Source organism: Mirounga angustirostris, unplaced genomic scaffold (genome assembly GCF_029215605.1).
Source record: "Mirounga angustirostris isolate CCGP_5_RB_7025 unplaced genomic scaffold, mMirAng1.0.hap1 SCAF_3, whole genome shotgun sequence".
NCBI classification, from domain to species: domain Eukaryota; kingdom Metazoa; phylum Chordata; class Mammalia; order Carnivora; family Phocidae; genus Mirounga; species Mirounga angustirostris.
This window is the reverse complement of record NW_026991711.1, coordinates 141,161,255-141,189,069: the sequence shown is the minus strand read 5'-3', so window position 1 is coordinate 141,189,069 and position 27,815 is coordinate 141,161,255. Positions and strand designations below refer to the sequence as shown.

General features: G+C 38.8%; 1 protein-coding gene across 1 annotated transcript in view; it reads left to right on the top strand.

Annotated features, from left to right (window-relative positions):
* Window positions 1-27,815, top strand: part of PDE11A (phosphodiesterase 11A) — a 397,322-nt gene that overhangs the window by 150,205 nt on the left and 219,302 nt on the right. Inside the window, exons 3-4 of the mRNA XM_064586747.1 lie at window positions 11,145-11,234; window positions 15,000-15,140. Of these exons, the coding sequence (XP_064442817.1) occupies window positions 11,145-11,234; window positions 15,000-15,140 (231 nt within the window). The remainder of the gene's footprint in view (window positions 1-11,144; window positions 11,235-14,999; window positions 15,141-27,815) is intronic.

Genomic DNA, 27,815 nt, shown 5'->3' with positions numbered 1-27,815 from the left:
GTTTAAAGAGGACAAGGACATAGATTATTTGGTGGGTTTTGTGATCTGGTGATCAGGAGATCATAGACAAGCTTCCAGTGAGCCATTCCTGTAGACTGAAGATTGTAAGCCAGCTGATGGGAGTGAGGACCTGGAGGTATGCAGATGGAAACAGCAATACCAAATTAAAGGAAAGACATTTCCCTTTAAGGGAGAAGGGAAGATCCAGACATAGGAGATAGAAACAATGATGGTAGAGAGGAAGGGCCTCCAATCCCACAGAAATGACAGAAATGAAAACCCTAGGAAAGGGCTTACCTCTACAGACAAAACATGACTTTTCCCTTGGGCCTGGACAAAAGAATACTGTCCTGGGTACACAGATATCGAGAATAAGGTTGAAAGTAGATGAGGAAATGTATTAAAATCTTTGATTAATCCTAAAGTTCACTGAAAGCAGAATAGAAACAAATAAGTAAAAATCTAGTTAAGCTTTATACAAAAAATAACATGTAATGAACAAACCACAGACTGGGAGAAAAATCTCTGCAAAACATATAAAGGACAGGTATCCAGAATATATAAAGTACACCCAAAACACAATAAGCAACAAGCAACTTGATTTAAAAATGGCAAAAGATCTGAACAGACATCTTACTAAAGAAGATACTCCCGGCAAATAAACATATGAAAAGATGCTCAACATCCTATGTCATCAGGGAACAGCAAGTTTAAACAATGATGAGATATCATGAAACACCTATTAGAATGTTTAAAATTTGGGGTGCCTGGGTGGCTCAGTCGGCTAAACATTCAAGTCTTGATTTCAGCTAAGGTCATGATCTCACAGTCGTGAGATCAAGCCCCGTGTTGGGCTCCGCGCTGGGCTTGGAGCCTACTAAAGATTCTCTCTCCGTCACCCTCTGCCCCTCCCCACTGCTTGCTTGCTCTCTCTCGCTCAAAAAAAAAAAAAAAAGAGTGTTTAAAATTCAAGACACTGATAACAGCATTTGTTGACGAGGATGTGGAGCACCAGGAACTTCTGTTCATTGCTGGTGGAAATGCAAATTGGCACAGCACTTTGGAAGATAGTTTGGCAATTTCTTACGAAACTAAAATACTCTTCCCATGCAACCCAGCAATCATACTCCTGGATATTAAGCCAGATGAGCTGAAAACATGTCCACACAAAAACCTACACATGAATGTTTATAACAGCTTTATTCATTATTGCCAAAACTTGGAAGCAACCAAGATGTCCTTCAATAGGTGAATAGGTCAACAAACTGTGGTACATCCATATAATGAAATATTTTTCAGTGATCAAAAGAAATTAAAAGCTATCAAGACATGAAAAGACATGAAGTCACCTTAAGTGGATATTGCTAAAGGAAAGAAGCCAACCTGAAAAGACTGTATACTGTATGATTCTGACTATATGATGTTCCTGAAAGGGCAAAATTATGGAATCAGTGAAAAGATCACAGGCTACCAAAGCTTTGGGGAGACAGAGGAAGAGATGAATAGGCAGAACACAGAATTTTTAGGTCAATGAAATGATTCTGTGTGACACTATAATGGTAGATACATGACATTATACATTTGTCAAAGCCCATAGAATATGCAACCCAAAGAGTGAACCCTAATGTAGACTATGGACTTCAGTTAATAATAATATATCAATATTGGCTCATTAATTGTAACAAATATACCACACTAATGTAAGAGGTTAATGCTGAGGGAAACTGTGTGCTAGGGGAGGGAGGGAGGTTTATGGGAAATCTCTGTACTTTCCACTCAACTTTTTTGTTGTCTTGTCTAAAAAATAAAGTCTATTAATTTAAGAAAGAAAGACTGAAAAAAGGAATGGAGTACTGATACATGCAACAACATGAATTAGCCTTGAAAACAGTATGCTAAGCAAAAGCAGACAGACACGACAGGCCACATATTATGTGCGTCTATTTATATGAAATGTCCACTACTTTGAGAACCAGGAGTTATAAAAAAGAAGGAACTAGATAAATAAGATGGTGAAAGGAAGGATCCGGTTACTATAATAGGAGGAAATAGTGTGAATATGTTCTACATTTAAAGAAAAACTAATGTGTTTCTCATTAGAAAATAGCCTAAGAGGAATTTTTCTGTTCATACAATGATTATGATATTATAAGGTTTTTCTAGCATCAAGGTGTTGATACCAAGACTAAATTACTATGCAGTGTAGCTTCCTGCATTTATACCTGTGCTTGGTAATTGGAGAAATAATAATGACCTTAATAGCTAGAACTCAAGAACGGCTGGATCAAACTGTAGCTCAAACTGACTTCTTACACAAACTCTGAGTTACAAAAATGAATGGAGTAAATAGGCAGAATGAGATATGTAGGTCAACCTGCTTATAAAAATAACCTTGACAGGGTTATATAGGTAGATATTGTTGTGAAATTTCTTTATACCGTGAGAGGGAGTAGGCCCAAGTTTACTGGGTCATAATATCTATTTATCTTAGACAAAGCAATCATGGCTTGTAGGGCTGTTGGACTGTATCAAGTAGATGACAATTGCTAATTATCAAATAAGATTCATGATTTGCAAAAATGGAAGATGGTTATTATTCTTAGAATAAAAAGAGTGCTTAGTAAGTTGTAAAAAAATAGATGTCCAGTAAAAGATAAGCAAAGACACAAATAGGCCATATTAAAAAACAGAGATAACCAACAAGTTATGGAAATTATAACCAACAAATTTGGAATTATGAAATTATTATCAATATCATTAGTAATCAAATAAATGTAAGTTAATGCAAAAATGAGTGCTGATTTAATCTGTCAGACAAAATTTGAAAAGAATAATAATACCCAATGTTGTACAAGGAGAGGTAAATGAATTCTCTGATGACTGTTAGTGGGAGTTTAAATTGGTAGAGAATTTTTGGAGGAGGAGTAGGCAATAGCTGTTAAGATTTTTTTTAATGCACATTTTCTTCAACTAAAATTTCACTTCTAGGAATCTGTCCAACAGAAGTATTGTCCAAGTGCACAAAGTTGTATTTATAAGAAAGTTCACGGCAGTGTTATTTGTAATAGAGAAAACTTGGAAACAACATGAATGTCAATTAATGGGTACATTCACCTCCTAGAATATTCAGCAAAGATTAAAAAGAAATAAGTAGATTTCTTTGAACGGACATGTCAAGTTTTCCAAGATATAATGCCAAGTAAAAGAGAAGGTATAAAACATAACCTATAGTCTGATCCCGCTTATGTTTACAAACACCCCCAAAACTCGATATTGTATGTAGGTAGTTAATGAAAAAAAGAATACTATAAATGTCTCTTAAGGTTGTTCATTGGGAGGGGAGTAGTTAGCAGGATAGTAAATGAAGAGGCATCTGTAGATATTTTATTGTATACCCTTCTATACTGTTGGTTTTTTTTAACAAAAACTAAAAATTTGTGTAATACTAGGAGTTATTTAAAAATGTACATGCATATTAACAAATTAATATTAGTAAAGCACTGGGAATATTTCCTGGTAGAGAGAAAGTGCTATGTAAGTGTGTGTTAAGTTAAATAAATAAGTTCAAATGTTAGGGCTTTATCCTAAGAAAATAATTATGAGATGTGCGAAGATTTCATTGCAAGGATATTTAACCCTAAGATTGTTAAAGTTAGAAGCAACCTAAATGTCCAGCAGTACATCTACTATTATTTCACTACTAAGTGAAAAATATTAATCCATACAGTGAGTGAGATTTTTGAATGAAAATTTTTAACAGCTATATTGAGATATATTTTACATGTCATAAACGCACCCATTTCAAAGAACAATTCAATGATTTTTAGTAGCTTTATGAGTGGTACAACAATCAGCAGTTTTAGAACAGACCCCTAATAAGTTCCCTTATCTCATTTACAGTTAATCTCATTACCACCACTAGCCCGGGCAACCAATAACCCACTTTCTTTCTGTATAAATTTTCTTTTTCTGGACTATACAATGGGATATTCTGCATTGGTCATAATAAGTGATAGCTAATTATAAAAAGTGAAAAAAGTAGATAAAATATTACATATAGGATTAGCATATTTGAATTTATATGGCGAGAGAGAGGAAAATTTGAATGGCAGTCTCCAAAATGTTCATAGTGGTTACCCTTGAACAGTAGAAATATGAGTGCTTTTTTTTTTTTTCTGTTGAAATCTTATGATCCAAAAAAGACAATTCAAATTATCTTGGAAAGGACATGGCTCCTGAAATGGGTTCTTTCAGTAAATGAAGAGGCATGGCTCCTGAAATGGGTTTTCCCGTCAACTCAGTGAGTAAGAGAGTGGGAATTTAGAAGTGCCTCGGGATATGAGAAGGTTGTTTTTCTAAAGTCTCCCACATCGGGAATGGGAGCGAATAGAAATAAGGTTATCAGATAATATGCATGATTCAAGTGCTCAGCAGACCAGAGCCTGCAAAAAAGTCCAGGAGAGTAGGCCCTGATGCTGCCAGGCTGCCTGCCAGGAATCAGCCCCAGCCAGTCTACCCTTGGATAAGCTTGGCTTCTTAGGGATCTTTTAGCCAATACTAGCCTCAGGAAGAGAGGTGAAGATAGTGGAAGGGAGATCATTCCAATTCTCCTGCGGTCCCAGCTTTGATACCCAGGGGCAGAAGCAGGAGTACCTACATGCCCATCTCCTCAGAAGGAAAAGCAGAAGAGTAAGTTTCTTTCTTTCTTTCTCTCTTTTTCTTTCTTTCTTTCTTTCTCTCTTTTTCTTTCTTTCTTTCTTTCTTCCTTCCTTTCTTTCCTTCCTTCCTTCCTTCCTTCCTTCCTTCCTTCCTTCCTTCCTTCCTTCTTTCTTTCTTTCTTTCTTTCAAGATTTTATTTAGTTGTCAGAGAGAGAGAGAGTGCACAAGCAGGGGAATGGCAGGCAGAGGGAGAAGCAGGCTCCCTGATGCGGGACTCAATCCCAGGACCTTGGAATCATGACCTGAGCTGAAGGTAGACGCTTAACCTACTGAGCCGCCCAGGCACCCCATAAGTTTCTCTGTCTACTTTATTTGCTGCCTTGCTCTTCCTCATCTTTTGTGAATGAAATGCACCCCCGTCCATTCTCTTTAGAGGGTTAATTCTTTTTTTAAATTTTGTTTAAAGATTTTATTTATTTATTTTTGAGAGAGAGGGCGTGAGCACGAGCAGGGGGAGGGGTAAAGGGAGAAGCAGTCTCTCCACTGAGCGGGAAGCCCGAGGCGGGGCTTGATCCCAGGACCCTGGAATCATGACCTGAGCTGAAGGCAGCCGCTTAACTGACTGAGCCACCCAGGCGCCCCTAGGGTGTTAATTCTTAAAGAAACAATTTCCAAAAGTATGTGTTGAATCAATCTATTCATGCCAATGTTCTTTCAAACAAAGTGGGGACTTTATGTCTCTGTGTATTTTTGGGAGACTGTTTTCTTCAAAGAGGGCACAGGTGACATTTGAAATAAAAATCTGACCTATTGTCTTTACTGAATTTGCCTAGGAAGAAAATTGCAGTAAACCAAACTATACCTCTGGAAGCAGGAATTTTCTTCGGAGACTCTAGAAAACTTCAGACTCATTTTTTACTACTTTATTTATTTATTTATTTAAGATTTTATTTATTTATTTGTCAGAGGGAGAGAAAGAAAGCAAGCACAAGCAGGGGGAGCGGCAGGCAGAGGGAGAAGCAGGCTCCCCACTGAGCAGGGACCCTGACGTGAGACTCTATCTCAGGACCCTGGGATCATGACCTGAGCCGAAGGCAGTTAGCCTAACCAATTAGCCTAACCAATTAGCCACCCAGGCGCCCTTCATTTTTTTACTATTTTAAATATTCTATTCTTAAAATATGTGGAAGGTGTTTCATTATGTGAAAATAATGTGACTGCCTCCATATTTTGATACCTTATTTAACAAATTACTCTACTTGAAGACTTTATTTAGTGTTCGAGTTACAACATCTCCTGTTTCAAATCAGTGGGGTCCACCCAGCTCAGTGACGTTTTGCCTTATAGTTCCTGCCAGAGGGCGGAAGGGACCTGGGACTGCAAATCACAGGGTCAGCACAGAGGCAGACGTTGCCTGATGGTGGGAAGACCTTCTCTCACCCATGACTTTAGCGGATAGTGATGTGGTTCTTCAAGCTATTTGCCCTCAGGAGTGGAGTCCATAAAGGGGATGGCCCGAGGCCCCTCAAAGAATCTCCAATGTAGACCTCCAGTGTCCTTTAATGGTGAATAATTGGACCAGCCCTGCCCAGGAGGCTTTAATAACCTTTCTCTGTGGTCTGTAAGTTTGAAAAGGCTCAGTACCTACTGTCTTTCTTTAGGACATTTATGGAAGGTCCCAGTGCTCCCATTTTATGCTTATTAGTGACACTTCTCATGAGTTTCTAGGGCTAAAGGGACTTCTCTGCGCTGTTAAATGATTTTCAGTTTAACTCCCTTTCCGAGTGGTATGTTGTAAAGATTAATTAGCCAATGTTCATAAAGTGCTTTCAAGCTGAAAAGCACTGCACAAGGGTGTACAGACTCATTAGCTTCTTAGTCATCAAGGTTTTTTTAGACCTTTTGTATTCAGAAATTGGATGATGAAGGCCAAATTAGTATTTTTTCTTGGAGGAGGGGGACTTCAAAAGGAGAAGAATAGAGCAATATCACTCTTCCTTTGTTTTAAAAAAAGACATCTGTTGCACTGGGACTGAAAAAAAGACATAAAAATTTTTATTTTTCATTATCTCCTATTTCCATACTGCTTCTGTTTCTTCTCACTTCCTCCTTTCAAAATGCATTTGCCTGATTCTCCTGGATATTTATTTAGAAACTCATTGGCTCATACTGTCATGTAGGTGTCCATAGTGGAACTGACTCTGGCCTCAGAGTGTTGAGTTGTTCTACCAATAAATGACACAGGGAAATCATTGTCTTTATAAATCAAGATCCCCTCCCAGTTTGCAATGTGTCATAAGGGTATAATATTGTCTCCATCCTCAGTAATCTTTGGCCAATATATTTAGAGTTCTATATGATTCAGTTAAGCCTTTGATTGAGGCTGGAAAAGTACAGACTGGCCACCAAAGACAGAAAGAGGTCCTAGGAGAAACAAGAGACAAAGATGGATAACCTACAAAGAATTAGATTGACAGCTGACTATTTTAGCAGCATCAGCTGCACATGATAAGAGAATAATATCGTCTAAGTATGGAGAAAAATAGCTATCAACCTAGAATTGTATACTAAACTAAATTACCTTTAAAGATTGATCATAGAATAAGAACATTTTTATACAAAACAAAAATAACACATTTACCAGCAATGCTAAAGGATATCCTAAAGGATTCAAAAAGAGAAAAATTATTCCAGAAGGACAGAAGGAGATGCTAGAAGGAATGAAGAGGAAAAAATTGGTAAACATGTGGGTAAATCTAAATAAAGCATGAATTAATAATAATAATGTGCAGTTTGTAGTAACAAATAAGATATAAGTAAAAAAAGTAACATATATAACAGGAAGGTAAAAGTATTCCAGTGTCTTTATCTTATTTGGAAGGAGGCTAAAGATGTTATTTAGATTTTATTAAGTATATACATAGACTTTCTAGTTTTAATCACTAAAATAAAGGAAATGCAATGTAGTAGAGGGGGGAATCAATGGAATGAGACAATAAAATAAATAGCAACTAACTCAGTAAAAAGGGAATAAAGAAATTTAACATGGATCTCAGTAACTGTTCCTGGGGTTCTTACCCTACAATTACAAATACTAAGTAACTATGTCAGGGAGTTCATATCAATACGCCTACAGGATAAATGAAAAATGAAAGTCTTTTTTTTTAATTTTTTAAAAGATTTTATTTATTTATCAGAGAGAACAAGAAAGAAAGAAAAAAAAAAAAAGCAAGAAAAAAGAGCTGGGCAAAGAAAGAGCAGGGGGAGGAGGAGCGTCAGAGAGAGGGACAAGCAGATTGTCTGCTGAGCAAGGAGCCCAATGTGGGGCTCCATCACAGGACCCTGGGATCATGACCTGAGCCGAAGTCAGACGCTTAACCGATCGAGCCACCCAGGCACCCCAAAAATGAAATAGTCTTAATGATATGTGAACAGCTGTTTCTGGCTTGGGATGAAATGTTCGCTAACAGCCTCATCTTGATGACACAGGACATCGGTTATGGGAGAGGAACCACAAATGTAGGGAACACACATCTTTCATAATGGACAGTAAGCCTGCAAGACCTCTGCCCCAGAGAGAGATACTCCCTTAATGATACTTCATAGTAAACAAGTCTGCTCTTCGCTCTGGAAAAAGATAGGGTTTCCCAAGGCTGTTCATTATACAAACACCTTTGAAAGAGTAGTGCCTTTGCTTGTAAGCTGTGCAGAAATGTGAGAGACCCATGGAGAGATATCTCCCAACAAATTTGAGTAAGTTTCTAAAGCCTCAGTTTTCCCATCCGAAAAATGGTATAAATGGTATGACATATGTGATTACAAGGATCAGAGGGTAGAGCACATATAAAATGCTTAACATCATATCCAAGGACTGTGTCAATATCAATTACTACTACAAATGGTTATTTCTTGAATAAAATATGAGCATGTTTATTGAATTCTTTGTTTTACAGCTCATGGATGTTTCTACTGATTAGAATCACCAAATATTAGAACTAAAAAGGAAAGATTAGCCAGTGAAACCAGGCATTTTATAGATAAGGAAATAGGTTCAGAAAGGTTAAATGACTTTTTGGTTTTCACACGGAAAAGCCATACAAAGGACAATGGTCATCTAATTTAAAATTCACATTCTTTTTAATTATACACAATGCTTGGTGCTCAATAAATATTGGTATCACAAATGAATTGAAGCAAGCCCAGGTATATTAGAAAACATTTCACGTGGGGCGCCTGGGTGGCTCAGTCATTAAGCGTCTGCCTTCAGCTCCGGTCATGATCCCAGGGTCCTTGGATCAAGTCCCACATTAAGCACCCTGCTCAGCGGGGAGTCTGCTTATCACTCTACCCCTCGCCCCTGCTTGTGCTCCCTCTCTCGCTGTGTTTCTCTCTGTCAAATAAATAAATAAAATCTTTTAAAAAAAAAACATTTCACATATTCATTTGGTCATTCTCTCTACCTACTTGCATAACCTACAAACCATATTAAACATGGTCTCTGAAGGCAAATAAATACAGGAAAGAAGGAAGGGAGGGAGAGAGGAAGGATAGAGGGAGGGAGGGAGGAAGAGAAGAGGAAAGAAAGAAAAGAAAAGAAAGGAAGAGAGTAAAATAACCCGTATCTCCTCCTCCCCTCCACCTCCATCATAGTCACTGCCTCCACAACAGAGAAAAAACAGGAAACAAAAGAAAAGTGCTTTCTATGTGTGTAGGTAATGTTGAAAGTGGTCCCATTCTGGCTAACGACAGGGAAATTTTGGCAGAATATTTGGCAGCTTTATGTCAATAGCTTTATCCGGGCTTAGCAACAAACTTCCTAAGGCATGAGGGGGAGTAGTAAGGAAAGGGAATGAGGGGGTGACAGAAATAGCACCTCGTTCTAGGAGGCAGCATGTTGTAAGGAATGATCATCAGTTGTAGAAGAAGATGACCTGAGTTCCTGTGTGAGTTTGAGCAAGTTACTGAATTTCCTGATCTCTAAAATGTACTTAAAGTCTCTCAGTGAGAAGTTGATGTGCTATTCAGATGACGAAATGAAGTGAGCGTGTCTGGCACCTAGTAGGTCCTCATTAAATAGAAGTTCGAACCAAATTCAGTGAAGGAATTTATTCTGGAAAGATGTGTCAAAAATCAACTCACTGGTTTTGTACGTCTATCTACTCCCAATCCTGCCGTTTGTCTTTCTTCAAGAGCGGTGTTGCCATATTAGCTTCTACAGCATTGTGCTACACTTCCTGGGACCCGAGGTCAGAGTTGAGTAAGCCCAGGCAGCCAAAGCAAGATTTTAATAGGAAAGAAATGATAGGGAATGTGGATTGTCCCTCATCTTTTGTCTTTCTCAAGCCCTCTGCAAAATCACCTTCAACTCTCGGTAATTGTGTTCTGCGGGTCCCAAGGGCGTCTCCTGCGGCTCCTGCTGTTCTCATCGCTCACCCATGGTGAACACTGCACTTCCGCCTTCTGGGCATGCAGGAGCGGCTCTGTTTTGCCACTGCTCTGTACCTCTTCACAGGACATTGCAGTGTGGGGTGTGTGTGTGAGAGAGAGAGAGAGACAGAGACAGGAAAGGAGACGGAGGGAGGGAGGAAGACGATGGAACGAAACATGCCCTTTTCCTTAGAGAAATCCCAAAGCAATCTTGCTCGTCACAATATTCTATGTTGCGAAGAGTCTAGGGAAATCGTTCCTTTGGTTTTTACTTGGGGCATTTTCTCTCTCTTTGGAATCAGAGATTCCAGAGATGAATTTGAGTGAGAGTGTCAGGCAGTACTGATAATAAGTGATGATGAAATGATGAGCAAGTCTTTGTTAGGATGGAGCCCACCACACCGAGCTGTTTCTTCCCATAGGAGAAGTGTGCTCTCTGAAAGGATCCCCAACCTTTCCTCAAACAGGCTTCTGTAGGATCATCCCACACATTTGCCTTCACATCCAGTTATGTCAACAGAACAGTGGACACAATTTGAGCTCTTTTGCACGAGGCTATTAGGCCCTGTGGCCTCTAAGTTCCTACTGGGCCAATCTACCAGGCATACTGAAATTTGTAGCTAGCAGTGTGCTAGGGTCAAGCTGAGAACCCTGGTAAAGATACACATGTACAAGGAAATTGACTCAGAGCCTGCCGCCCTCCAAATATGAATGTGGACACTTGCCTTACATTTTAGATATATGAGTTGATTCATTTATTCCTTTTTCACTGATCAAAGAAGGAATACACGGATGATTTAGGTACAGTTCCTGTATTAGTCATCATTGTTGCTTCACTATATGTGCTCATAGATGTGACTGTCCCTAGTTAAAGCTTGATTGAGACCATCTTAGAGTCAACTCTGAAAAATATCCCTTCTAAAGTTAAGATACTCGTATCACTAATTCCATACTCGATTTCTGTGTTGAAAAGAAAGTATTAAAATCAGGCCAATGCAAGGAATATAGCATTTGGTGCAGTAAGGTTTTAATGTTCTTAACACTCTCTCTGCCCCCAGGTTATGCAGATGTATCTTCCATTTTGTGGAATTGCCATATCTAATGCTCAGCTCTTTGCTGCCTCAAGGAAAGAATATGAAAGAAGCAGGGTGAGTAGAAAGAAACGCTGTTCACAACCCTCCAAGCTCTCTGACTTTCAAGGGTCTGTGAGTCATCATGTCTTTTAAAAACAGCAGATAATGTTTGAATAGTACAGGAGTCCTTTTTATTTGTTTAATCCTTCAAGTTTATGGTTGAAGATACCTTTGAGGCAGTAAGTGCAAATGGAAGTGTATACAAATTCTCTGTTGTTTGGGGCAAATAGTACCAGCTTCTTTTAAAAATGAAATTAATTTCACATCTGTACTGTAAGGTAGTAGATATACTCTTATTTGTAACTTTGAAACAATAACACACTTTAGCTATATTTTTACAATTTAGTTTCTTTAAGAAGCAAGATATGTTACAAATGATTTCACCCCACCTCATAGATTTTGCTTTTGAATTGAAAGCTTTTCTGGAAGAGCACCACAAGAGAACTGGACAATAATGCAAACACTTTTATAGGATTATAAAGAAACACATACAAAGAGGGACTTTCACCAGCTATCCAGGTAAATAGGAAAGAGAGAAAGAGAGAAAAAGAAGGAAGGAAGGAAGGAAGGAAGGAAGGAAGGAAGGAAGGAAGGAAGAAAGGAAGAAAGGGAGGAAGGAAGACTGAAAAAAAATGCTAAACTATCAAATAGATATTAAATTATATTAGGCTCATAATACAATAGATACAGGTAGGTATAGATAGGTACAGTAGATAATAGTCAAGCAAACCAATAAAAAATAATATAGTATCAGGTAGTGATAAATGCTATAAAAATGAAATGAGATGAAGAGATAGAGATTGATCACTGAAGGCTAGTTTGAGAGGATGCTTATTTCAGAGCATGATCAAGAAGTTCTTTATAAGATGTTATTTGAACTGAGACCTGAATGAAATGAAGGAGCAAAACTACCCAAAGATCAGGGAAGAGCATTCCAGATAGTGGAAATGTCAAGTTGAAAGGCACTAAACAGGCAAAAGCTTGGTCTGTGCATCTAAGGAGCAGAGAGGAAGAACTCCAATAGCCAAAACAGTACTTAAAAAGAAGGACAAAGCTGGAGGTACCACACTTCCTGATTTCAAACTATAATACAAAGCTCTTATAATCAAAACAGTATGGTACTGGCACTAAACACAGACACGTAGACCAATGGAATAGAATTGAGAGCCCAGAAATAAACCCATGCATATACAGTCAACATATATTTGACAAGGGAGCCAAGAATACTAAATGGGGAAAATATAGTTTTTTTCACAAATGATGTTGGGAAAACTGGATATTCACATGAAAAAGACTGATATCAGACCCCTATCTTACACCACTCACAAAACTTAACTTGAAATGGACTAAAGATATATATGTAAGACATGGAACTAAAACTTCTAGAACAAAACATAGGGGAAAGGCTCCAGCAATTTTTTGGATCTGATACAAAAGCACATTTGTGATCATTTCACAACATGTGATGTATCAAATCATCATATTTTACACCTTAAACTTACACAAAGTTATATGTCAATTATATCTCAATAGAGCTAGGAAAAAAAGAAACAATGTGACTGGAACTAGAGGAGCAAGAAGTGAGAAATTCCCTCCCAAATTAGCGGTGACATATACAAAGCTTATTGATGTGGGAAATGAGTGACAATGACTTTTGGCTTGTACACCTGGCAAGTAGACAGTTGGGTAAGGAGTCTAAAGTTTTGGTGAGATGTCAGGACTCGAGACTCGTTGTATTGGAGAACGATCAGTATATAGATGATACTTAAAAGTAGGGTACCGAATGGGTCAATCTGGAGGAGAATCTGTAGATAAGAGAAAGGGAAAGGTTCAAGGATGAGCTCAGGAGCAAAAGAAGGCACTAGACGAAGGAGGGGGACCAAGACAAGGGAAGTCAAGAAACAGGGAGTGTTCAGCTGTGTGAAGAGCCTCCAATGTCTGTTGAATTGCCCATCATCCAAGATTTTCTTCTCTTTTTCTCCCATTGTGGAGTTAGTCTGTATTATTTGTGAAACTTTTATCACTTGTTAGTAAAGCAGCAATTTTTAATTAGAAACAGTAAAATTACTATGATGTGATTTGTCAGTGCAAGACTCAAGGCACAATTAGTTTTTCCTCTGAGATAAATGTTCTTGTATATGGGTCCCAGGGGCCCTATCCACACAGTCACAACAAATTGAAAAGTTAAATAATTGTTCAGTTAATATGATCCATCTGAAGAAATAGTCTGGATGATTAAGGAATAATGTTTTCCCCCTTAATAACAGGGAATTGTGTTGGTAATTATTCAGACAATTGCCTCATTTTTAATGTTATATTTAAATATGAAATTATTGCACATTGACTTCTTACAGCAATTTGCTGCCCAAATTTCAAACAGTCAGGATACACTCAAAACTTTTTTCACCTCCTGGTGTTTCTCCTCTTCAGGATCATAGAGCCACCCAGGCCCTTAGCCGTACTCAGAGGTTCTCTTTAAAGAAAATGCCACCAAGGATATTTGATCCTCTTTTAGATGCTCAGTGAACTAGACTCATTTCATGGATCCCTTAACTCATTCAAATGCTTTTCTACCTGAATAGACTCAGAGAAGAAATTTTCACATGTTTCCAATGGTTTCAGGACAAATCAAATTCATTACTGAAGTTGAAAATTGGTCATATCAATGGGATGATCATCAACACCATCTACCTGAATAGAGGTGAATTTGAAAACCCACAAAATCCTTTTGTGAGAGGTCAGACCTGAGAGTGTACATCTTATTAAGTTCTGTTGAACGAAGCACCTTCTGGCCAATTCACTGGCTGTGTAATTTTCTGATTGCTCTCTGGTAGAAGCATAATACCTACTACCTGTACATAGCCCACTATTCTGAAATCTCTGGAAAGAGCCATGTTATTAAAAATTCCAAATAAATATTATTTCAATGCAAAAATTGCAAGCTAACTTAGCTGGATAAAATGAGAGGTTATTACCATTTGATTTTTAAGTGAGTATGCAGGTTTTCAAGTTGGTTTTCAAGTTAGTTTCAAGTTTTCAAGTCATTCATCTAAGGTTTTCTTTCTTTAATTTGTGTGTTTTTCATTCTGTTAACAGAAATTTTAATGGTATTTTCTTTCCTGAGATATACTTTAGTATCTGTGTTTTCCTGGACAGGTGAGATGAAGCAATACTTCTTATGTAGAGGAATTAATGGGGATTTTATATATTTTTTGAAGGCTCTGAAGCTTAATTAGCATTCACCCCTATAATTCTTTCAGAGTTCTGTGAGAGATGTGTATTAGGGAAAATAAGTCTCAAGTCTGACCATGAACCTATTTCTTCCTGGGTGAGGAAGAGCTGCTTTGTAATTTTCTGAAATAAATGTTCTTTGGAGAGAATCAGGTATTCATAATTTATAAAATGTTGGGTTTATACCTAGTTATGTTGCAGAAAAACTCCTGTGAAGTGGGGCTGAGGAGGGAAGCCTAGAGCTATAGCGGACTAAACAGGATTGTGTAGCCATTAGCTCCTCGGGAGATAGTCCTATAGCTGTATGTGGGATTCATATAGGATTATATGGATTGACACTATTCTCAAGTTGTATTTTTCAGTTCAAAACTGTGTTATAAAACAAAATGATGGACTATGTCAAAACAATGATCAATGCTTTAAAAATTAGCCACACAAAAATATTTATATTTTATTACAGCAAACACCAAATGGAATTTTGAGAGGAAAAAAAATTTTTTTTTATTCAGTCCTATACCCACCTACATACATCCATTTTATCTTTCCTAGGCTTTGCTAGAGGTTGTTAATGACCTCTTTGAAGAACAGACTGATCTGGAGAAAATTGTCAAGAAAATAATGCATCGGGCCCAAACTCTGTTGAAATGTGAACGCTGTTCTGTTTTACTCCTAGAAGACATTGAATCACCAGTAAGTCATCTTTTATCTGTCACACAGTGTTGAAGACTGTGTTAATGGACTGAAGTTTCATTTATTTGTAATTCAGCTTGTGAAATCTTTGCTTGAACCACTCGCTTCATGACTCTCTAACCATGAGGTCACTTTTTATAAAATTAAAGTTTTTTTTAATTTCTTTTACATGTATTTTCCGTCTTGTTTTGCTGTCACCTTAGAAACATAGGCTCTTACGTTGATGGGGACCTTGGAGATCAATCCCAGCCCTGAGTATTTACAGATTACAGATTAGCTGGTTTGCCCCATGTCTCCCAGCTGAATAGACGTTAGCTCAGTGCCGGGCTCCCATCCTATTCCCCCAGCATGAGGAAGGCCGTTGGCCTCTCTGGGTGTGGACTGCAGTCCAGACTGTGCTCCCCAGCCCTCTTATGAGGAGGAAGCAAACAAATGCTAGAGGAGCAGTGCCCTTTGCTTCTGGGGCTCGGACAGACTGTACTTGAGCTGAGGGGGGTGACAGGCCTCAGCTGGGCTGTGCTCTGCAGCAAAGGTTTGAAGGGTAGTTTCCAAGTTCTTTTCCTGTTGCTTCGGAGCTGGGGACGCTTGCACAGAGCACACACCAGGTGGAGGCGGCTCCTTGCCTCTTCCCCGCTGGGGTTCCTGTTACTCCAACGGCAGGCATCGAGCTAGTTCAAGGCCTCCGGCCTGCAGCACCTTGGCTTTCAGGTTTCTGTTAAGCCCTTCAGCTCTTTGGGGGAAATCTGCTGGGTAAATATGCAACAGTATTGAAAATAATGATCATCATCAAACTTCTTGAAAGTTAAATGTCTAAACCCTTAGCAGCAATTTAATATCTTTACTATGAACTGTCTTCGAAGACCAGGAATTGTCTAGCTATTTAAGTACCGTTTTAATACTTCAGAGGATGATATTTTACTGTACTTTGCTTAGAAAAGGTTATTGTCTTTGCCTTCAGGTTTGTTTTCCTCCAAGAATAAGAACCTTAGGGTAAATTTTGGAGATGTAAAAATTTACAACATGAAGTTGTTTTTTTTTTAAGATTTTGTTTATTTATTTGACACACAGAGAGAGATAGTGAGAGAGAGAGCACAAGCAGGGGGGAGCGGCCGGCAGAGGGAGAGGGAGAAGCAGGCTCTCCGCTGAGCAAGGAGCCCAATGCGGGGCTCGATCCCAGGACGCTGGGATCATGACCTGAGCTGAAGGCAGACGTTTAACCGACTGAGCCACCCAGGCGCCCCACAATGTGATGTTTTAAAAAATCTATACATGTTTAAAATGTTGAGGCATGTTTGCCCATATTTTAGCAGAGCTTGGCGTTACTTCTACATCAGCAGGTGTGGTTTAAACAAACAATAGCCTTGCCATTATCCTGTGATTATGTAAAACTCTGTGGAACCCTGGGAGAACACCCCCCCCCCAACAATAGCCCACATTTATGGAATGCTCTGGATGTTGTGTGAAGTACTTGAGTTCATTTAATTGCCCCTCATCCTTATGAAGTAGGTATTATTATCATTCTCACTTTATAGAGGAGGAAATGAGGCTCAGAGAGTTGAGTGACTTGCTGGAGTCTCCCCCCACTGCCTGACTCTAAAGCCCCAGAAAGGAATGGGGAGGAGTGGGGGTGCTTGGTGGTACGATGATAGTCCTGGCAAGCTGTAGGCTCTCACCAAGCAAGGGCGGGAAGAGGCAGCTGTTGGGGCCTCAGCTTACATGGGACGAAGTCTGCTGGTAGGGGTTCTGGGGTAGGTCAGTAGCCCGATGATGTAATCAAGAGCCCAGCACTGTCCACTTTCCTGCCCACGTCTCAGTGCTCAGCTGCGTTTCACCCTCATGGGCCAGGATGCTGACACAGCTCCAGGCAGTGTGTCATCATGTACCAGGAGAGGAAGAAAGGAAAACTTCTGTTCACCTAGCTCTCTTTTTCTCAGGGGAGAAAGTCTTTTCCATAAGAGTTTTTTCCCAGCTGACTTTCCTGCAGGATTCACTGGTCAAGAATGAGATATTGCAAAAAAAAAACAACAAAAAAAACCCGAGATATTGCTTACATCATTCATATTCTTGATATTTTTCTATTCTTCACTTCTCAGTCTCTAATACAGGTGTATTCAAATGTTCCGCATAACTGAGATTTATCAGTATCTTCTTGTCCAGTTCTGTAGGTCGTTGATTTAGTTGTATTAATATTACTTGTTCATGCATTTTTGAGTTTGGGATTGGAGGTCATTTTGATGGGAGGGTGTTCGTTTGTTGGTGCCATTGTTTTCTTTGGTTCTTTCTTGTACTCCTCCCTCCCTGTCTAATAGTTTGTGCAGTCCTTGGCCCCTAGTCAAGAACAAGTTGGGTCTCCTGCTGCATGGTAATATTACACTAAGCCAGAAGCAGCGTGGTTCAGTGTCTGGGGGTGAAGCTAGGTCACCTGTTTCAAGAGAACATTTTTAGTCCCCAAACCCCAGTAGAAGCTGAAGTTCCAGTCATTGCCACCTGCCTGTTTCTGGACCTGGAGCACAGTGGGCCTGTGTCTTCAGGCTTGGCCCTTTAGAGACCTTTTCTTTTTGGTCTTCTCTGCCATCCGGCCCTCCTCTTTTTTCTGCTTTTTAACCTCTAGATGTCTTTCTGGTTTTCTCTTTCTGTATTTTTATCAATCTGTACTCTGTTTTTGGAAGAGAACAGATATGTCAAAGCATTAACTTACGGCATCATGTCTACTGGAGTTCCATATGCTACTTTTTACAATCGGAGGGAGACAGGCATCATTTCAGGAAAAAAAAATCTGCTGGAAGTTTCCTTCCTCTAAAAATAACTTTTGCTTTTCTCTATTTTATTAGAATCATTCCTGAAAACAGAAACTTCTGATTATTGCCTTGTGATTTGAGTATTTAAAAAGCTGGTTACTGCAGATGTATGATATTTCCTGGCCTTTGTTCATTTGAGGGAAAGAGGAAGAAAAGACATTGAAATCTAGCTATCGAAGATTTGATTCATCAAGCTCCTCAGTGTTTAGAGACTGCCTTCCTGAGCAGGCAGGTGTTAACTGATCAGTTCACTCAGTAGATGCCAAAAATAGAAATAAGGAATGCCTTTCCGGCCTCTCTCCTGCCAAAATTCATATTTTACCCTCTTTTGCTTCCCTTAAGTGTTTCAGTCAATCAATTTTAAGTGACTTTTTCAGTGGTATCTTCCACTAGACTGAAAAAGTAGAAAGATTGTTCCTTAGCTAGCTACCATGACATTAGGAAAATTTAGTCCTTTGAACTGAATATTCCCTATATAATATTATGACATTCCATGAACCTGTCCAAGCAATTCCTATACCTTCTGTTAGCTTCTTTCTAGTTTATGTATTTACTATTATCTCTACTTCTTTCTGTGCTTTGTCAAGGAAAGCAAGAATGCGGACATTTTCATGGTAAAGTCCTAAGGCACTTTCTCAGGACTAATGTTTACTCCTGTTTTCCTTTCACGGATCATCCCAATGGCTGGCAGCGACTGCCTCGTGGAGAACTCCAGCAAGGACTTCATAACCCAGCTTATAACCAGGAAGCTAGTTTCAGGAGCTCACTTCCTAAACCAGGAAGTATGACCTACACTTACTTTTTAATATGTTCCTTAACTTCTTGGTTCTTGTGTAAATATACATGCAATTAAGCCATTGAACTAGATGATCTTCCTGAATCCCACACTTGAAAGGAAGAGATGGAGGTAACTGTTATCTGATTGTTCCAGAACAGCCTATAATTCAATCCCCTCCATCCTAAATGGATGGCAAAAATCACTCCAGGTCACTTTCTTTCCATTTCCTTACCTTTCTTTAGCTTGTCTTCTCCCTATAAGGAAATCAATGTAAATTCTTTTTGATTTTTGTTCCAATTGCTTTTTCTAGAGTGCAAAGTGGCAACTATCTCAGAAAAACTCTGATGATTATCCAGTCATTGTTTTATATATACTCACATCACTAATCATTAATATATTATATTATATATTTGTTATATTAAGTCACTTTATTAGTAATTTTCTACCAATATATTAACTCACATCATTAATCACTTATATGTGTTAACTATATGTATATGTGTGCATATATATATATCCAACTTCTGAACTTCAATTCCCACTCCATCTCCACCACATCCTGCCCCAAATCTTTATCACTTCTAAGATTTCCTATTTCAGTTCATAGAATCATCATGTAGTAAGCAACTCAAGCTAAAAAACCACACAGTAGCTTCTAAGTGTTTCTTACCATTTACGTTCAATCATTTGTCAGTTCTGTTGCTTTTATGTTGAAACCTCATTTCTACTCCCTTCCTCTCACCTCTTCTACTACTGTCTTTACTAATCTCTTAGCTCCACATTTTCCTCAACTCATTTCTTCACTTGCAAATGGGGCAGTCTTCCTTTCCATCAATTCTTAATACTCCTTCTAGTTCTCTTTCTAAAATATGCATCTGCCTCTCCCATGGTTCAGAATATTTGGTAACTGTTGCCTACACCATAAAGTTCAAACTGCCCAAAATACAAGGTTCATCACCTCTGCTCCCAATTTAACTTTTGGCTGTTCTTTCTGGTCCTCAGCCTCACCCTTTCCCTTTCTTCCTCCTCTATCCCCGCTCCCCAGGTCAGCCTATGCATGCATTTGCCTCTGTATCTTGGTACATCTTGTTCTTGTGGACGACAAAATGCACCAGACATTCAGGGAGATAATTTCATCCAGGCTATTGCTATAGGGAGAACATTCATTTCTGAGGAACATCTCAAAAAAAAAAAAAAAAGGAAGGAAGGAAGGATGAAGACAGGTCTTATTTTAGAATATGCTAGGGCAGGGTGGTCCTTTGAGGTTAGTCAATTCTGGAAGAAAGTGGTAGGAGGGATTTCTTTATTATTACTGTTTTTTGGGGAGAGCAGGGCTCAAGTAAATTTCAACATTGTCAACTCTGTACTGACTATTTTCTGCACCGCCCCCCCCTTCTATTCTTGATGTTTCTCTCCTTAGCTCAGTGCCCTTGAATGTACTTGGGCTTTCTTGCCCACTGGCTTCCAGTTGAGTTTGACAAAAAAGAGGGATCAGCAGAAGGTTTTTTTGTTTTTTGTTTTTAGATTTATTTATTTTAGAGAGAGAGAGCATGAGCGGGAGGGGCAGAGGGAGAGGGAGAGAGAATCTCAAGCAGATTCCATGCTGAGCACAGAGCCTGACACAGGACTCGATACCATGACCCCAAGATCACAACCTGAATAGAAACCAAGAGTTGGATGCTTAAACTACTGCACCACCCAGGCGCCCCCAGCAGAAGGTTTAAAGGCTGGAGGAGAGAGAAATTGGGGATAGTTATTCCTCTTGTTCTTTCTGTGCCAGTTGTTACAGGTGGCTGGATTCTTCCAAGATCCCCTTCCATAGTTCTAGTGCCTCAAGGACACCAAAAGCATTATTCCCTCCTTCCTGACATCCTTCCTTCTCTCCCTTGCTCTCTGTGGTCTTTAGACATGGTCCTTTAGACTGCAATCTTTCCAAAGTTGCTAGTTCCTGGGTATCTCACCATTTCTTATTGGTTTCTTTTAACCCTGCCCACACTTTTGTAACTAGTCCCTTTATTGAATTAGGTTCAGTTAAAACCTTTTCAGTGTTCTTTCTGTTTTCGGCCAAAACTGACCTATTTGGTCCCTCAACCCAGAAAACTTCCCCCACTACTCAGCCTAGAGCATGCCCACCATTGAAGACACAGTTCACACAAAGACTTCTTCAACACCCTCTTCTGTGTGCTTGTAGAATTTTGAACATATATTGTGGTGAAATTATACTTTTGTGAACTGTTCCCCCCACCCCTGTACTATTTTGTGAGTCCCTCAAAGACAGGACATGATTTATGCCCCTTTGGTATTTCCAGAGGCCATAATGATGCCTGTACACTAAGTATTTGATAGATGTTGATCGAATGAATAAATGATTAGAGTAAATTACTCATCATCATAAATGAGAAATTTATCAAGAAGGATGACAATGGATGATCATTTAGTTCTTTTGCCCTATAGAATCATTCTCTTATGGAAAAATATAGATTAAGAAGACTAATGAAAAATGGTGATTATTAGATCATTCCTATTTTCTTTTTGGTGGCAGGAGTATCTGTTTGAGCACAGTTTTTGTTTTTTAAGTTATTTTTAAACTTAAAAAGACAGAGAGAAACCAAACCAACTAGTGCTTGATAAATATCCAAATCAAAAAGTCTTCTGTCCGTGGAGCTTTTCCAAAGAACAGGCAGAGGTGCTCGGGGATATTTTGTTTGCTTCACTGTGTACTGCCTTCCCCAGGGTGCAATCATCAGGGCTGATCAACAGCCAGGAGAGCTTGGAACCACTTGTTCAGTTTCATTGACCTATAAACCACTTCTGATATTTCTCTTATAAGATTCTCTTTTTATTTAGTGTATGTGAATGTGGGTATTTATTTATTTAATCTAGGCTCATGTAGTATATCTATTATAAAATCAGACTTGGATTTAGAGAATAAATTTTAAAAAATTAATGAGACTGAGAACTATACAATTGGTCCAAGTCAAGAATAAAGCATGAATTTTATTCTCTTCTTTTATGCTCTTGTCTGTTTTTTATTGGTCATAATCTCCACAGTGACACTATATATCCCATTAAATTGCACTGAAATATTTTAGCTGTTTTTGCTGTTTCATTTTTAAACCCAGGTGTCTGACTATAAATAATTTTCTACTTGAATGCATTATATTTTTAATAAATATTTTAAAATATATAAATTGTTTGGGGCATGGCTGCCTAGAGTTTTGCTTTTCAAAAAAAGATACATTTGAGAGTGAAAAGTGGCACTTTTAATAATTGTTTCAGGACAACAGGCTTAATTAAAGTGGGACAGTCCATGACAACTTTGACATACGCATATCCTCAAGTATGTCCCCCACCACTTACTGTGGTGCCTAAAATTTCCATCATTAAAGTCTTGTATCAGATGTGAAGATTCTGACTCCAGGAATCCCCTTTCTGAATCACAGATAAATTACATAGGAATATGAATATATTAATATATCATCAGTCATTGAAGTTTAGCAAAAAATAACTAGAGATGGCTCTAGATCATAAGTCAACAAACTCTTCTATGAAGGGCTAGCTAGTAAATACTTTAGGCTTTGTGGCCCATATGGTCTCTGTTGGAGCTACTCAACTCTACTGTTGGAGCAAAAAGCAGCCACAGTAATATTTAATTAATGAGTGGGCCCTGTTAAAATGCGACTTTATTTATAAAACCAGATGGTGGAGAAGATTTGGCCCATAGACTCTTTTGCCTGTCCCTGCTCTAGAAGAATGAGAGGCAAGCAGATCAGTCTGCATCTCCAGAAACGTATTACTTCTCTTCTGTTCATCCTGCTGGCCTCAACATGGACCAAGTCCCATGAGTATGTCGCCTTAAGGGCCCAATATTCTGATGACTTGGAGGGTTCACTGGCCATGAGTCTAATCTCAAATTGACCTACATTCAGAAAATCTGTAAGAGGATTCCACCAGCAGCCCTGGGTTCCTGAATAGATTGGTCTAGACTAGGATTTCTGTGATAAATCCATTCTAAAATGGACTTGAAGCCCTTCATAGTCAGATTGTCTGGACTCAGACTAACTTTCTACACCTTATGGAGCCAAGGCTGGCTTTTCATCACTTTCTTGATCTTATCTGGCTTACAGTCATCAGTGGGTTTGTCCTCACAGTTTCCGTTCTCTGCTTATATTTGACCACTCTCTAAATGGGACTCAAGCCTGCTTCTCTTTTATTCTTACATTGTTTGCTATCAGCTGGAGGCCCTTAAATGTTGTATTTCTCTTACCCACCGTTCCAGATTCCCTTCCCATGCTTCTGAAAAATCCTCTTTTATACAACTTAATGTTCAACTGTAATTACTTTTACATAAGCAAATTTATGTTACTTCATGTGTAAAAGCATTTTTATACACTTTATACATTTTTCAAGTACATAAGTACTTTATCTCCTCTTGGTTTATACTTTAACTCAATTAATTACCACAGCACTTAAAGCACCCTTCAGCAAAAATAGAAAAATTCATAGTGAGCAAATATTTTCTGAGTGCTTATTAGGTGCCAGACACATAACAAAATGAAAGGCAAAGTTTCAAATAAAATGGGAGAAAAAAAAGTAGATGATATAAGCAAAACCAAATGAAATCAGCAATCTCAAAACCAAATTATGCTGCAAAAAGATAAGACTTTGAAACTAAAGCTTTGCTCTGAGCTTCCTAACAGCTAAGGTAAGAGAAGAAATTTAATACATTTTATAATTGTTTGTTAAGTAAAAGGAATCACAACAGCTAATCAAGAAAAATCTTCCTGACCCTTAAAGTTTAAAGTTTTTTCCCCTTTAAAATATTATTTAAAGGTTAGAGACCTTATTTACTATGTTTTTTTTTTTAAAGATTTTATTTATTTATTTGACAGAGAGAGACACAGCGAGAGAGGGAACACAAGCAGGGAGAGTGGGAGAGGGAGAAGCAGGCTCCCCACTGAGCAGGGAGCCCGATGCGGGACTCGATCCCAGGACCCTGGGATCATGACCTGAGCCGAAGGCAGCCGCTTAACCGACTGAGCCACCCAGGCGCCCTTTACTATGTTTTGATATCTCTTTTTGTTACCCAGTATACACTGATATTGCCTTAGATAATCAATATTAGCCAAAGACCAGTCAACATTATTCTCATTTTTCTTCTAAAGACACGAGAACCTATGAATTATCACATAAGGTACAAAGTAAGGGAACATAATCTATAATACTGCCTTCACTTCTGACACCAATTATAAGTTCAAGCGTTCCCAAGACCACCCTCAGTCTCAATAATTTGCTAGAAGGACTCACAGAACTCACTGAAAGCTGTTATACTCATGGTTATGGTTTATTATGAGGAAAGATACAGATTAAAATCAGCCAAAGGAGAGATGCATGGGCAAAGTCCAGGAGGGTCCAAATGTGGAGCTTCCAGTTGTCCTCTCTCCATGGAGTCATGGATAGCATTCACTTCTCCCAGCAATGATATGTGACAATGTACATGATGAAGTATGGCCAACCAGGAAAGGTCACCCAAGACTTGGCATCCAGAGGTCTTTATTGAGGCTTAATCACCAAAACTTAGTTGACCACCTACAGTAGCTGACCTCAGTCTCCATTCCTTCCAGAGGTCAAGTGATACCACATGACCCAAAGCTGCACCCAACCCGACCCCCCACCGCCCAACCACATTGTTGTGTGGCTCAAATTACATTGTTCTATCTGGCTGGCCCAAGGCACTTTATTCAAGGCTGGATATGTCCAGGGGCTTAGAGGTTACCTCCCAGGAGCCAAGGGCAAAGTCCAGACCTTTCTTTGCATAGAGTTAATTCTTTATTACACACAAGGTCAACACTATGGTTCATCCAGTGTCTGACTTTGACCGGGACACCGTGGACTGGTTTATTGGGGGACACAACTAGTATTCTCCATGATATAGAGTGCTAAAGTTGAAGGATAATCCTTGACTTTCCCTTTACTCATTAAATATAAATTTAGAAAATAAAACCAATAAAATAAAATAAAATATTTGACCCTGTTTTTCTTTTTTTTTTTTTTAAAGATTTTTATTTATTTGAGAGAGAGAATGAGAGAGAGAAAGCATGAGAGGGGGGAGGGTCAGAGGGAGAAGCAGACTCCCTGCTGAGCAGGGAGCCTGATGTGGGACTCCATCCAGGGACTCCAGGATCATGACCTGAGCTGAAGGCAGTCGCTTAACCAACTGAGCCATCCAGGCACCCCAACCCTGTTTTTCTTTATAGCATATGGTTTATATTGAAATAAAAAGTACTAACATTTTTTTTAAAGTGTTTTTTTTCCTTTTGGTAGTTTTAAAATGTCCTGTTTTACATATCAGGAGTTCAAACACTGACATTTCATCAAGAGGTTACTTGTTTATCTTATCCATTCTCTTTCTCATTCTAGATCTATAAGTTTTATAGCTTTAAAATTCCAGGATTTTCTATTCCATTTCTTATCAGCATTATCCTTTAGCAGGTTTTTTTTTTTTTAATTTTTTAAACATTAAAAAAAATGCTTTATTCTCTTTTTAATCTCTGAACATTCTTAGGTTTGTTTTCCTAAAATGTGGAAAGCAGAAGTTCCTTATTATTCCAGGAAGCACTAGTCTTGAGAAGCCAGGGCAAATTAAGCTCACTAGGATAGAGTAGACTTCATGCATGCAGAGATTGTTTTCCGTTTACTTTCCCACGTGTAGTCCCAGTGCCCTATGCTCCTTGACACATACAGACACTCAGTACATATCTGTTGTGTCAAAGCACAGTTTTCAAAACGTTAAAACCTAGCCCTTGCATAAATCTAAAGCAAGCATGTACCAAAGATTTATTGAACTCATTAAAGAGATAAACCAAGTGAGGTAGTAAAATCAGTTTTAAAATAGGTACTAAGGGGCGCCTGGGTGGCTCAGTCGTTAGGCGTCTGCCTTCGGCTCAGGTCATGATCCCAGGGTCCTGGGATCGAGCCCTGCATCGGGCTCCCTGCTCAGTGGGAAGCCTGCTTCTCCCTCTCCCTCTGCCTGCAGCTCCCCCTGCTTGTGCTCTCATAGTCTCTCTCTCTCTGTCAAATAAATAAATAAAATCTTAATAAAATAAATAAAATAAAATAAAATAAAATAAAAAAATAAAATAAAATAAAATAAATAAATAAAATAAAATAAAATAAAATAAAATAAAATAATAAATAAAAACTACGGAAAGAATGCTAGGGTAAGATTGCTAGGTTAGATTTCTATAATGGTTACTATCATCCAGGACAATAAAATTGTCACTATGGGCTTACCTTTACTACTGCTCAGAAATCATTTGCATTTCTCCTTGGATAAAATTCATTTGTGCATTGTCAAGCTGTTCTTTGTGGCTTCAATGACTCACTGAGCGCCTGCACTCAGCCTGCTTGTTTTGAACTTTTACCTAGTTATTGCCCATTTCTGGGTACCCATCCCCAACGTGTGTGTTTAAGCAGTAAGCCTCAGGATGACATTCCCACTTTAACCCCTTCCTTCCTCTCCACGTTGACCCAGTTACATTCAAATTACCCAAAGAGCAGGTTTCCCAAGTGCCACAAGATACCTTACCCCTGACCCCAATAAAGGTACTTACCCATGGGTCCTTGCTCTGCCCTTTCCCTGCCTGCAGTGACCAAACTCTGGGCTTTGGGTGACTTTATATGATCCTCTGAGCATACCATGCTCCCCTCTCTATGATTTGTGATGAATTCTTTAATTTCACATGCCTTTCCAAGTATAATTTCTGGGACTTTGTCAGAGTGATCCTTAATGACCCCACAAGGGGGCTTACTCCCTCATTTACAACCCTAATTTGTATTGCTATCAGTTTTTCAGGAATTATTATCTATCCTTTTAGAGTTGTAAAGTATTCTAATTAATAGTAAAAAGGAAGCCAAATGAAGTATTCCTTAGTAATATTGAGGAGTTTAATCTCATCTGTCCAGTCAGGGAATTTAAAGGTATCTCCTTTTTGATGGGTGCCTGGGTGGCTCAGTGGGTTAAACATCTGACTCTTGATTTGGGTTCAGGTTGTGATCTCAGGGTCATGAGGTCTAACCCTACATCGGGCTTTGTGAGCTGGGTGCATACCCTGCTTAATATTCTCTCTCTCCCTCTCCCTCTGCCCTGCCCCACTTGCACTCTTCCTCTCGCTCTTAAAAAAAAAAAAAAAAAAAAAGAAGGTGGGGTGCCTGGGTTGCTCAGTCCATTGAGCGTCTGCCTTTGGCTCAGGTCATGATCCCAGGATCCTGGGATCGAGCCCCGCATGTGGCTCCCTGCTCAGTGGGAAGTCTGTTTTTCCCTCTACCCTTCCCCTCTGCTCATGATCTCTCTCTCTCTCTCTCTCTCTCTCAAATAAGTAAAACCTTAAAAAAAAAAAAGTATCTCCTTTTTTATTTCCAAATGCAGAAATAATTAATACTGTATTGGTGATTTGATTAATTTTATATTAAGCCAAGTACTTTGCTTCAAGCTACTTTTAGTCTGTGTTTATTCAAATTCAGGCATTAATGGGTTCTTGAAAAATATTTATAGAATTGATAAATAAAGGCAGAGTTTATCTAACTATTCTGACTTTGAAGGAGTCATGTCCGAATAATTTGGTGTCACAGTTTTGCTCATGTTTACAAAAGCAAGGAGTAGTGGGGTAGCTGGGGGCTGTAGAATCAGACTGACATGGTGCAAATCCCAATTCTGCAGTGTATTGGTTGTATGGTTTCCAGGAAGGTTGTATGGTTTCCAGGAAACACTTAACCCCTCTGTGCCTTAATTTCCTTTCAATAAAGTGGGGATGATATTATCTACCTTGCCAGAATGTTGTAAGCATTGATATCTACATAAAGGATTGGTCATAATGTATGTAAAATGCCTCATACACATTTGCAGCAAAAAGGGAGAATATAGTTGTCTCAGTCAATTCAAGCTGCTATAACAAATTATTATAGAATGGATGGCTTACAGAACAAACAAGCTATTTCTCACAGTGCTAAAGACTGGGAAGTCCAAGATCAAGGCACTAGCAGAGCCAGTGTCTGGTGAGGGCACTTTTCCTGGTTTGTAGATGGCCAGTCTTCTCGTTG